The sequence below is a fragment of the Marmota flaviventris genome, chromosome 12 (genome assembly GCF_047511675.1).
Source record: "Marmota flaviventris isolate mMarFla1 chromosome 12, mMarFla1.hap1, whole genome shotgun sequence".
Lineage (NCBI taxonomy): Eukaryota > Metazoa > Chordata > Mammalia > Rodentia > Sciuridae > Marmota > Marmota flaviventris.
The window spans coordinates 59,390,899-59,404,801 of NC_092509.1; the positions used below are offsets into that span (position 1 = coordinate 59,390,899).

Here is a 13,903-nt window from a genome sequence, read left to right on the forward strand (position 1 = left end):
ATAGCTGAAGTCAATGTAGATAAACTCCAAGAGAAGTAGTCAAAGATAAAAAAGTAAATGCCAGGGCTGGGATTGTGGCTCAGTGGTAGAGCGCTTGCCTAGCATGTGTGAGGCCCTGGGTTCGATCCTCAGCACCACATAAAAATAAATAAAATAAAGATAGTGTGTCCAAGTACAACTAAAAAATAATTCTAAAAATTGTATTAAAAAAAAGTAAATGCCTACAAATGAAACTTCAACTGGCATTTGTAGTTTGAAGCTGGTTGAAGAAAAAAAGAAAAGAGCTCACAAAGAAATTAAAATATCACCACAAGAGACAAAGTGAATATATGTGAAACATTAGTCAACACTGTCCTCCTTTCACGTTCCGTAAACACTGATTGTCAACACAAGAACTGGAAAGAACGTGCATACATCTTTGGTTAGAATTCAAAAAGAAACAAAATGACCACAGGAAAACAGAAATACACAGAATTTCCCCAAGGCCAGGAATTTAATGATCACTGTTAGAAGTATATGCTAACTTGCAAGTAAAAGTATCTCATTTAGGGATGGGGCTATGTCTCAATCCAGAGAGTGCAAAAGCCTGAGGCCCTGGGTTCAATCCCTAGCAACACACACACACACACACACACACACACACAAAACAAACAAATAAAAAAACCCAAACAACAACAAAAAATTGTCTCATTTAAAGTATAGCTCCAGTTGGGTGCAGTGGTGCATGCCTGTAATCCCCCTGGCTCAGAAGGCTGAGGTAGGAGGATCACCAGTTCAAAACCAGCCTCAGCAACTGTAAGGTGCTAAGCAACTCAGTGAGACCCCGTCTCAAAATACAAAAAAGGGCTGGGGATGTGGCTCAGTGGTTGAGTGTCCCTGAGTTCAATCCCTGGAATCCCCTGCCGCCCCCCGCCCCCCAAAATGTATAGCTCCAAATTTAAGGTTATGTTGTTATGTTAATAATTTTCTAAGGCTAAAAGAAAGAAATATTGTGTATTAAATTTTAAAAATCCTAGCAATATGACAGTAAAATAAGACCCCAGAAGATAATGCAGATGATGACCAAGTAGAAAAATCATCAGGGCTCATAGATACTGAAAGGAGAATGGAGCTTAGCAGAGGCTGGGAGGGATTGGGAGAGGGTGATCAATGGGTACTAAGTTACAATTAAATAGGACTAAGAAGTTCTGCTATGCTATTGCCCAGAATAGTAACTACAGATAAGGATAAAGATAAATTTTTAAAAAGATAAATAAAAGGATTTTAAATGCAGTATTCACTATAAAGAAATGATAAAGGTTTGAAGAGATAGATGTTTACCAGGATTAGAACATTAAATAATGTGTAATATGTGGAAACATCACATGGCACCTCAAAAATCTGCATGGATTGCTGGGCACGGTGGCTGAGGCCTGTAATTCCAGCGGCTCAGGAGGCTAAGGTAGAAGGATCACAAGTTTAAAACCAGCCTCAGCAAAAGCAAGACACTAGTCAAGTCAGTGAGACCTTCTCTAAATAAAATACAAAACAGGGCTGGGATGTGGCTCAGTGGTGGAGTGCCCCTGAGTACAAGCCTCAGTACCAAACAAATAAATAAATAAATCTAGATGATACTTACGTATCAGTTAAAAAAAAAAAAAAAGGTTGACCATTAAAAAAAAATGTAAATGATGTTATAGGAAACAGCCTTCACTATTACCCTTGTCTTTTTATTTAAAAAGCTATAATCAATTTACATAGTATGATAGTTGCAAAACCATAGGAATAGCAAAGATAACAGATGTATATATGTTAATTAACAAGATGTTTATAGTCTTGAGATGGCAAACTCAATGCAATATAGGCATTCACATCAATAATATGCTCTTAAAATTAATATACTTTATGAAAATAAAAAGCTTTAGATGTCACTACAATTTTTTTTTTAGTACCAGGTATTGAACCCAGGGTGCTTCACCACTCAGCCACATCCCCAGCCTATTTTATTTTTATTTTTTGAGACAGAGTCTCCCTAAGTTACATGGAGCCTCATTAAGTCGCTGAGGCTGGCTCTGAACTTGAAATCCTTCTGCCTCAGCCTCCTGAGCCACTGGGATTACAGGCATATGCCAGCATGCCTGGCTTCATTAAAAATTTTAAAGTACAAAAAAGCCCCCTCCCCCCAAATATCAGGGCACTTGAAGATTAGGAAAAATATAAACTATAAAACACTAAAAAATATACCCCCAAAGGCAATTAATAGGAAAAATTATTGGTTTGATACTGATATTTAGCTGAAGTTCTTGCTACTTGCTGAATAATAGATGCAGTTTTTCTTAGTTTGTTAATTCAGGACTTAAAATGCCATGTTTATCCTTTTTTCACTTTCTAATTTAAGTGTTCAGTAAGACAAATATTTCTTGTATTTGTTTAGAAATCTTTTTTAGATTTACTATGCCAAAATGGCCCTTGTTACTAATGTAAGACATGCTGTTTTCTTTTAATATCTAATGATAACTGAGTTAAAGATGAATGTTTTTAAATAGCTGACACTGAGACTTACAATATATGTCTTATAATCATAATTCATATCATTGTTCTCTCACATAACTTAGTTGACATGAAAAACAGTATGCTGGACTTCTTTAATTTTAAGATACCACAGGGACAAAGACATATGATCAATTTAATCAAAGGTCTTCGGGGGGGGGGGGGGGACAAATCCAAGAAATAATGCTACAATAATATATACAAAAGTGAATCAAGATACATTCCTATTTCAAAAATACCAAAATGTGGGCTGGAATGTAGTTTAGTGGCAAAGTATGTGCCTCATATGTGTGAAAGTCCTGGGTTCAATCCCCAGTTCCTAAAAGGAAGACCAAAAAAAAAAAAAAAAAAAGTTAAAATATAAAACTATTTATATCTTAGAGGAATATTAGAGGAATATACTGTAATGTAACCCAATTTTTAAAAAAGGTATTCATTTGGTGCCCTACAGTTCTCAACATTTTACACAAGCCAAGTGGTAGGCTAGACTCTTCAAATATGTCAATGCAGAGAAAGAATGAAAAAGAGTGTGTGTGTGTGTGTGTGTGTGTGTGAGAGAGAAAGAGAGAGAGAGAGAGGAGGGGGGAGAGGGAGGGAGGGAGGTGGGGAGTGTTCTAGAGTTGAATCCTTCCTTTATTAGATTCAAAATATCCCACCTCCCACAAGAGCTATAAAGGACATTTTGGTGGTAACTGAGAAATCTGAATATAATCTGCAATGTTAAATTTCTTGAAAGTGATGATATTGTGATTATGGAAGAGAGGTATTTAGGGGGAACATATAATTATATTTGCATATCTCAAATGATTTAATAAATGTATATGTGAGATACATATATCCTTGTCTGCTATGTATGTGCACATGTGTGCATATATATATTTAGAGAAAGAATGAATACAAGTGAAAGAAAGCAAATGTGCCAAAAGTTAATGACAATTGAAAAAATCATTTAGAAATGAATAATGAATGAATCACAACCATTCTGGATCTTCTTTTGTCCTATTTCCTCTTACTATGAATTCATCTTATTTTCCCTCACTTAAATATGGCTACAACTTGCCACCTCTTGCATAATACTGTAATCCTTTATAAAAAAAAAATCCACCTACCTTGCATGATTTCCTAAGATTATTTTGTTACTATATTGTGGGTATGTATATAACTAACACACACACACACACACACACACACACACACACACACATATGTAATCCTCAAATGTCTACAGGTAGAATTACAACAAATTTTACATTTTCTAGGTATCTCATCTAGATTATTCACTTGGAAAGAAAATATAAATTCATTTTAACACTGGCCTGAGAAAAACAATTAAGAAGTCTGTTTCCAGAATTCCTATAATGCACTCTATAAAGAGAACACCTATTCTGATTATTGTTTTTTATTATGTGTTATTATTCTTTCTTTTTCTGGGGGGGGTGGCTAGGTATTGAACTCATGGTCAATCAACCACTGAGCCACATCCCTACCCCTATTTTATATTTTATTCAGACACTGAATTCCTTAGTGCCTCGCCGTTGCTAAGGCTGGCTCATCATGTCTCAGCCTCCCAAACTGCTAGGAGTACAGGTGTGTGCCACCATGTCCAGCCTATTCTCCTCATTAATATAAAGACTTGAGTGTTGATTAAAATGAAGAAGATCTGATGCACTATTATAAATGGCTATCTGCTCATTATATACTCACTGCAAATTACCCTATCAATTTTTATTCTAGTAAGAATTTTCTTGAGTCACCATTTTCTTAAAATGGCCTTATAATCTGTTAAAGATCTTAGGTGAACTAAAAAATTAAAAAGAACTTCTAACCTCTATTGGAGGTATTAAGCAGCAATTTTTAACACTATTATAATTTATGCAGAAAACACTTCACAATGACAGATTTTCTATTGTATACTTAGAGGAGTGAAATATTTAAAGGACTTTTACTTATTCAACAGATATGAAGTGCTTATATCGAATCACAGACTGTCTAAGGCCTTCAGATTCATGATGAAAAGAGGTATGTTCTCACCCCCATGGAGCTTATACCTCATGGAAAACAAGCTCTTCCAAAAATAATTCCAAAATTATAATAATGATGTAAAGGGAACTTAAAGACATATTGGCTAAGTTCAGATAAGAATCACACAAGGCTGGAGCTTAGGATGTTGTTTGGCAGTAGAGTACTTGCCTAGTATGTTCCAGGGCCTGGGTTCAATTCTGTTTCAGGTGGAAAAAGAATCATGGAAGGCTTTGCTGAGTATAAATGCTTGAGGTGCTGAAAGGCACAGGAGAAGGAAAACAGAAGTAGGTGCTCCGAGAGGCCTGAGATATTGGGGAAAGTAAACAACCTCATGTTTGTTTCATTTAATCTTTCATGGTGAAAGCAGGTGGTTGGGAGAAACCTCTACTAAATGTTCTCTTTGCTTCTAATCTCCAAATCACGAAATTGGATTTACATGCACAATGCACAGATCACTCTTTTAATACAGTACCTTCTTTAATATTTTAAGAATCTGTATCACATGGAACTTATCAGGGTGTGTAAACTTTCTTTTACTGCAACAAACACCTGAGATAAACAGCTTACAAATGGAAAGGTTTATTTTGGCTCACAGTTTTGGAGGTTCCAGTCCATGACTGGGCTGACATTGCTTTTAGGCAACTGAAGGGCAGAGATAGTAGGTCATGATAGGAGTGTGTGTCAGAGCAAAACTGTTCACTTTGTGGCAGGAAGCATGGGAGAGAAAAATAAACTGGAGTTCAATAGTCCTCTTCCAGGACACACATGAATGACTTAGACCTCCCACTAGGCTCCACTTAAAAACAATTCCATCACCTCTCAAGAGTAACAAGCTTGGGACCAAATCTTTAAATAATCTAGGCATTTGAAAGGACAGTCCAGATCCAAATAATAGCACAGAGTATGCAGATATATCTAGTCACTCTTATGAAATAATTATGATATTAAAAGACAAAAAAAATTTTTTTTAATATCCTTTTTGCTCCCCCTATAAACGCTATCTCAGCCTGGTTTCTTACATTTGACTGGTTTGTGAGATAAAAAAGTTCAAGGCTGAGGGAAGACTGACCAATAATCCAGAATATTTAATATACTTCAAATTTAAGCTCATCAATCCTTTTATAACTCTTCTCCAATTTCATCATTATATGTCACTTTTTTCTGCTGGGAATTTTCTTCCATTTTTACTGATTAAGAACTCATTATCTTGAGAAAGTCTCCTGGTTAACCGAACATTCGTGTATTTACTATCTTTGCATCTGTTATTCTGGTGCTTTGTAAATATGCTCAAGGAAGGGTATACATTATGTCTCCATGATTACACTGACTGAGCCCCTTTATTTTGTGAAAATTAGCCAGGAAGAATAAACTGTCCCTAAGCGATTATAATTTCTTACCTACTCTTAAGTACCAATTAAGAAGATCAAAAGCCTGAGGAAGAGATGTGGGAGGGAAAAAACTCTATAAAAATTTGCCAACAGAGTATATTCTCTATAGAACACAGTACAGAGCAATGATTCTTAAGGTGGGGTATGGGGACTCCGGGGATTCAAAGGATACTTTCTGTAAATCTGTAAGATCAAACTATTCTCATAATGCTAAGAAGTTATTTGACTTTTTACTTATTTTCTAACAAGTATCCAAGCATCATTTTCTAAAGGCAATAAGACAATGATGATATTACTGTTCTGGCAGCTAATGGCATATGTTGGGCATTTCTGTGTTTTCAAGAATTTTTTAAGGTAAATTCTTAGGACTTCCAATAACTTTTTAGACTGTACAGGGGAGAAAATCATGCTAAGTGAAATAAGCAAGGCTCAGAAAATCAACAGTCAAATGTTTTTTCTCATATGTGGAAGCTAAAGCAAAATAAGGGAAAGAAGGCAGCCGGGGAGGGGAGTGGTAGAGCAGGAGAATGAGAGGGCATGAGGTTGGAGGGGAGAGAAATATGGAATGAATCTACAACAGAATTATGTTTTTTAATTTTTTTGTAGTTGTGCATGGACAACTTTATTTTATATGTTTATTTTTATGTGGTGCTGAAGATTGAACCCAGAGCCTCACACATGCTAGGCAAGTGCTCTGCCACTGAGCTATAGCCCCAGACCCAGAATTATGTTTTATAGATATAAAAATGTACCAAAGGGAATACTCGTTTATGTATACGTAAAAAGTACCAATCAAAAATAAACAAAGGAGTGAAGGGAAGCTCAGTTAAGTAGAGGAGGGAGAAAAGGGGAATGGAGAAAGGGAGAAAAGGGAGAAGAAATGGGAACTGAAAGCAAATTCCTTATATGTATAATTTTGTCAAAAAGAAACCCAAATACTATGTATAATTATAATGCTTGAATGAAAGAAAAACTTGAGAACTCTTGGTATACATTGGGCAATACAAGGCAGAGAGTGCCATACTTTAAACCAAAACTTTTGTTTTGCTTTAGCTGGGTGTGGCGGTGCAAGCCTGTAATACCAGCCACTCAGGAGGCTGAGGCAGGACTATCAGTTCAAAACCAGCCTCAGTGAACCCTGTCTCTACATAAAATACAAAATAGGGCTGGGGATGTGGCTCAGTGGTCGAGTTCCTCGGAGTTCAATGCCCAGTACCAAAAAACAACAACAAAACCTTCCTGTTTTAAAAGAAGTAATTTCCCCCATTTTCCTTCACGTTTTCTACCAACCAACCTACTTTATCCTGCATAAATGGTTGCCACTACATAACAGCCTGTTTTTTTCAGTCCAAAAATTGGCTTATAACTTTTCATCATATAATTATAGCATGGTATAATACTGTTCCTCATGCCACTTAAAAGGTAAACAGAGCAGCAATGCATTCACCAGTGTTATATGGATGCACGTTTGTCTTCTTCAGCCCATGTGCATTGTCAGTATTTATTTCCCAAAGTGGAACTGGTGTGGTTTTTTTACAGTGCTGCAGCACTAACCATAAACACATCTAATAAGAGTGGCACTGAGGACTGGGGTGGGGCATTTGTGTCAGATAATAAAACCAATGATAGTGGCATAGAGTCTTCAGACAGAGTTAATTCTGTAAGTCCATACTTCACAGAATCATACTAAATTTTCCCAAGTGTAATATTTTGACTAGTAGTCACAAATCAATAACTAATGTTAATACAAATGTTCACTTAACTGTCATGAAGAAATGATGTGCACCAATTTGGACTATTCAATTTTAACATATATTCACAACTATTACATGCATCCTCATCTTGTACCAAAGACAGTTTAGTAATAAATGATTTTTAAGTAATACTGGCACAATTTTTAAGTCTCACATAACGGTTGCACCCTGCTTTTGGGGAAAATTTTGGCATAAAATCAGCTCAACAACTATGCAGTGAAATATGGTTAACAAAACTCTTCTAACATTTGAAGATGTGAAAGAATTATACACAGGTAGCAGACTGAACTACTTAGAGCACTCTAGAAAAATGTCTTAGGACAAAGTGTGTTTCTATACATTTTGTTGCTGACTAGAAAATTTCATTCCAGATAATAAATAAGAATTATCATTAAATTGTGTTCTGAACCACTAATGGTTCCACTTGAATCACAGGGAAATACTTTTGATAGTGCCTCTCTAAAACATCTCTTAAAAGCCTCCAGTACTTATTTTTCAGCAGATTAAGAATACTGTGCTTATGAGCCAAAGTTACAGGCTCAAAGTTACCTTTGACCTGTTCTCTAAGGGTAGGGGACTTTTGGCACTTGTTTCAAAGTCTCTCATGTACCTAAGGGGGCCTAGGTGACACACTAATGTAGCACCGGCAAAAATTTGTTTTATTGGAGTAACAAAGTACATGTTTTGTCATTTCAAAAGCTGTGTTCATCCAAATAATTTTAAATACATTTAGAAGAGTTAAATATAAAACTATTTCTGTGTAATCAGGATTTGCAGGTTTTAGGTACATGTTTGGAACAATATCAATGGCAGAAAAAGATCCAATTTAATAAGGCATTCAGACAGTCCCTTGGAAATCAGTGAACTGGAGTCAAATTTCAATTATTCATGGTAACTGGAGACAAAGACTTATCAACTAACCTGCACAAATAATCGAAAAAACATTATTCTAAGCAATTTCTACTTAGAGGAAATTTTTCAAAGAAAATAAGCACATGGACTGTACACTTGTCCTCTAAGTTAGTGCTAACAGTGGCTATGAGTGAGGTCATATAGGATAAGGTAAGTAAGGAAAATAGGAAGGAAGAAAAAAAGTCCAAACAAAACAAAACACCCACACAATGCATAAGCTAGCTCATCATTCCACCAAATAGCTAATGGAAATGAATTTTCCATTTGGCTTTACAGAAATGAATTCTGTTCTCAATATTATTCTCTTTCAAGCATATCCAGCTTTAATTCTACTTAAAAAAAATTCTTAAAATGAAAGAAATTTTGCAATACATACAGGAGGTACCAATACTTAAGTCTCAAGATTTCTTTTTTGGTAAACAATTCCTTAGATATAGTGGTTATTTAAATATAAATAACCACTTAAATTGAAAAGGAATGTACCTAACCAGGCACTGTCTTAATTTCATTAAAAAACATAATTAAATTAACGCTGACACCTAGTGGCAAGAAAGAACATCTTTCTTTTATGATGAAATGTACCTTCCGAAATCAAACCAATGTCTCTAAAACCAAAGACACCTCTAAATTCCCACAAAAGATTATCCATTTAATCTATTTAAGAATTATCCATTAACCTGAAAGAAAAAAAAATCTTCATTACAAAACAAAAACAAAACAAAACAAAAAAACTTATTTGCAGATGTAAAACTGGCTACAAAATCTTTTCCTGGGGGTGGGAGTGGGAGTTGGTACTAAAGGGACTCCTTCAGAAAATGTCTGAAATGATAAATTTGTAACCTTAAAAGACCAAAAAAAAAAAAAAAAAAAAAAACAACAACTGCTTAAAAATTAAGCATGCAGCTGAATATATCACTTGAAAGAGATTATTACTTATTAATAAACTGTGGAATGTGTTTAACTCTTGTTCTCTAAGATGGGCTGTCCCTCCCCCCTTAAGAATGTTCTAACTTTAAAACAGTAAAATGACTAACAAATAAGCTAACAAAACCCACAGTTTTCCTCTACATTTATAATGAAACACAACTGTGAACACTTCAAGCTTCACAGAGCCATTGTCTGGCTGAATAGCTCAATTCAATCAAATGTTCAGTTCAATTTCCAGACACCATGTGCATATAGTGTAAATTTGGATCAAACACCAGTCTGTAAAAATCTGAAGAAATATTTAAGATTCTAAACAAAATTCTAGGATGAAATGCTTTGAAAATCAGGGACAATAAATTTTAAAATGTCTATTTTCAACTGAAGAAATTTTCCATCCTGCAGACTGGCATGATTGAACTGCTGTGTTGACTACGAAAAAATTGGCCATCAGTGTGATTATTTACAAGCTTTCTTTTAAAAATATTATTTCCTTTGAAAAATGCAATTATAACCAATTCAGACTGGAGGCCTAAGCCTAAAATACGGCATATTGATTAATAAGAAATGCTTATACACAGCACATTTACAAAATGTCTTTGTCCTCTTAAAAACAATCCCAAGCAGATATAGCTTCTACACAGAATCGGCTTGCAATCACTTCAAAATGTCCACCTCCTTCAATTTCCTGACCACTTAAAGATAAATTCGCTGAAAGGAAGCAAAATATCTGACTGAACTAAGACATTCATCAAATCTTCAGTCAAATCACTGGGGTGAAATAAAATTCCAATGGCAAATTTTTTGTTTTAAAATATCCTGGACAGAACAACTGTGATTTTAAAGTATAAATAAACCTCTCCTAAAGCTGGAGGGTGGAAGTAAAGCACCAGTTTAAAAATGAATTGCAAAAGGGGGGCGGGGGAGAAACTGTCAAAGGGCAAGTTACTTCACTTCGGAGGGGAAGTGTCAGGGTGAGGAGGGGCCAGAATGGTCATTTCCCAGGGCTCTACTTTAGTGGTCAAGCAGGACGTTTGGGTTAAAGCCACGAAAACACGTTCCAATTTTTCACTATCTCTACCGGGGTTTGGGGAGAATCGACGACCCCTACTTCATCTTCTCCAACAAGGAAGCTTTGAGTGATTGGGGGGAACAATACCTTCGTTATTCTTGCAAGACAACCAGGTCTGGCTGGGATCAGCCCACTTCTGAGTTTTGCCTGCCAACTCGGGCCAGGGGCTGGGAGGCGGTATGTAAGAGACAGGAAACAAGACCCCTGGGGGGGGGGGGGTCCACGCTCCGGACAGATACGTGGAAAGCCCAACTCCTCTTCACCCGCGGTCCGGCTTCCCGACTAGGGGCCAAGTTCTCTCGGGAAGTAGCCCCCGATCCCGCAGCCACGGCGCAATCAGGAACGAGCCCACTCCCGCTGACGGACGCCAAGAGACAGTTCGAGACGGGGAGGGGCGAGCTCCGGGATCTCGCACCGGCTGGGACTCCAGGAGGGCTCCCTCCCCGGGAACGCAATCCCCGCGCCTCCCCTCCCCAGAAATCAGCCCAGAGGAGAGGGCGGCCGGGTCCCCAGGGGCCTCACCAGACGAAGCTGGCTAATTTCGTCGTAGGACATAAAGCTGAGGATGTTCTCGATAGCTACGATGGGCAGCGCCACCAGAGTGTTGTTTTGAGGCAGCTGGTCCGGAGCCAGCGCCGGCACTGGGGGTGCCTGGGACCCCGGCTGCGGAGGCTGTGGCGGAGGCGGTGGGAGCTGTCGCTGAGCAGAGCCGGCGGCCGAAGAGGAGCCGCCGTCGCCGTGGCCGCCGCCTCCTTCCTCAGCCATCCGCTCCTCCGACGCCGCCGCCATCTTGGGAGTTTGATTCCTTCCCCCACTGTAAGGGGAACGGGGATACTTCCGGCGCGTCACTTCCTCCTCCTGCAACCGCGGGGAGGGGGCACCTAGGGGAGAGGGAGGAGCTCTGGAGTGACAGGCGGAAAGAGATGCAGGCTTGGTGTTTGTTCAAGTGGAAATGAGGAAAGAGCTGGAAAACCTCAAGAAAGGTGGTCGTCCTAGACTCTTTTATCTAAGATTGGAAACCACTTGAGAGCAAGGGAATCCTAGCTATTAAGATGAACTTCACTGGTACAGTTTTCTTGAAGAATTTCCTCACAGAAGACAATAAAAATATTGATAATAATAAAAATATTGATAATAAAATAATAATGTAGTTAGAATATTACCATTTTCCCAGAATCATGGTAATAAATTGATTTAGGCAAACAAAAAAGAATAAAATTATCGGTAAAACTACTGCAAAGACGAGCCTTTGTTAGAGTCTGTAAATAAGTCAAAATAACACCTGGCATTTTGCCAGGGGAATGTTAGAGTTCGTAAACAAGTCTGGATGGTGCCTGGCAAAATGCCAGAGGGAGTGGTTTGAAAAGTAACAAAAACAAGCCATTAAGTGTAGAGATTCCTGATTGGTTGACTGATGTATCTAGTTTATGCTAATTAGATAAGCTATGTGGAATGTATAAATACTGCTCCTGTCCTGCAATAAACGGCTCCCACTCCTGCTGTATCAACGTACACAAGTTATTCGTCACCCCCCGGTTATTTTGCTGCAGCCAGCCGGACTGCGGCAAGCCTTAAAAAATATTCAGTGAAAGAAGAGAAGCACAAAGGACCATTTATTATATAATTCCATTTAAATAAAGTAGCTGAAGACTTAAAAGTAGATTAGTATTTGCCACAGGTCTGGAGAAGTATGGAAGAGAAACAACGGTAGTGTGCACAGTATATTTTTGGATGAAATGGAATTTATAGTGATGATGGTTGCACAACTTGTGAATATACTAAAAATAATGAATTGTGTAACTTAAGATAATGAATTTTTATTGATTAAAAAAATAAATGACAGTGCAATACATTACAATTCTTATTACATGTATACAGCACAATTTTTCATATTTCTGGTTGTATATAAAGTATGTTGACACCAATTCGTGTCTTCATGCATGTACTTTGGATAATGATAACTATCCATTCCACCATCCTTGCTAATCCCCTGCCTCCTCCCTTTCCCTCCCACCCCTCTGCCCTATCTAGAATTCATCTATTCCTCCCATGCTCCCCCTCCTTACCCCACCATGAGTCAGCCTCCTTATATCAGAGAAAACATTCGGCATTTGTTTTTTGGGGATTGGCTAACTTTACTTAGCATTATTTTCTCCAATGCTATCCATTTACCTGCAAATGCCATGATTTTGTTCTCTTTTATTGCTGAGTAAAATTCCATTGTGTCTATATGCCACACTTTTTTTATCCATTCATCCACTGAAGGGCATCTATGTTGGTTCCACAGTTTAGCTATTGTGAATTGTGCTGCTATAAACATTGATGTGGCTGTGTCCCTGTAGTATGCAGTTTTTAAGTCTTTTGGGTATAGATTGAGGAGACGGATAGCTGGGTCAAGTGGTGGTTCCATTCCCAGATTTCCAAGGAATTTCCATACTGCTTTCCATATTGGCTGCACCAATTTGCAGTTCTACCAGCAATGTATGAGTGTACCCTTTTCCCCACATCCTCACCAACATTTATTGTTGTTTGTCTTCATAATAGCTACTATTAATTTTTATTATACACTAATTATTTTCCAGCAAAACAATTAATTTTAGGCTAGAATTATCAAAAGATGCTAAAACTAGAAGAAAAAGTGATGATGAACATAACATTTAGTGTCTCAAAATAACTCCACACACCATACTTCCGAAAGCACTATACAGATTTAATGCATTTCCAATCAGAATTCCAATGACATTCCTCATAGAAATAGAAAAAGCAATCATGAAATTCATCTGGAAAAATAATAGACCCAGAATAGCTATAGCAATCCTTAGCAGGAAGAGTGAAGCAGGTGGCATCACTATACCAGACCTTAAACTATACTACAGAGCAATAGTAACAAAAAAAGCATGGTATTGGCACCAAAACAGACTGGTAGACCAATAGTGTAGAACAGAGGACACAGAGACTAACCCATAAAACTACAATTATCTTATATTAGAAAAATCTGCCAAGAACACGCATTGGAGAAAAAATAGCCTTTTCAACAAATGGTGCTGGGAAAACTAGAAATCCATATGCAACAAAATGAGATTAAACCCCTATCTCTCACCATGCACAAAACTTAACTCAATATGGATCAAGGACTTAGGAATACAACCAGAGACCCTGCGTTGAATAGAAGAAAAAGTAGGCCCTAATCTCCATCATGTGAGATTAGACCCCAACTTCCTTAATAAGACTCCTGTGACACAAGAATTAAAATCAAGAATCAATAAATGATTTGATATCAAGCTCCTTGATCCATTTTGAAT

The 13,903-nt window shown here is 37.5% G+C and overlaps 1 protein-coding gene across 1 annotated transcript in view; it reads right to left on the reverse strand.

Moving 5' to 3' along the window:
- Positions 1-11,404, reverse strand: part of Fbxo28 (F-box protein 28) — a 32,798-nt gene extending 21,394 nt beyond the window's left edge. The window contains exon 1 of the mRNA XM_027934767.2: positions 11,124-11,404. Within this exon, the coding sequence (XP_027790568.1) occupies positions 11,124-11,390 (267 nt within the window). The 5' untranslated portion in view covers positions 11,391-11,404. The remainder of the gene's footprint in view (positions 1-11,123) is intronic.
- Between the last annotated feature and the right edge of the window lie 2,499 nt (positions 11,405-13,903).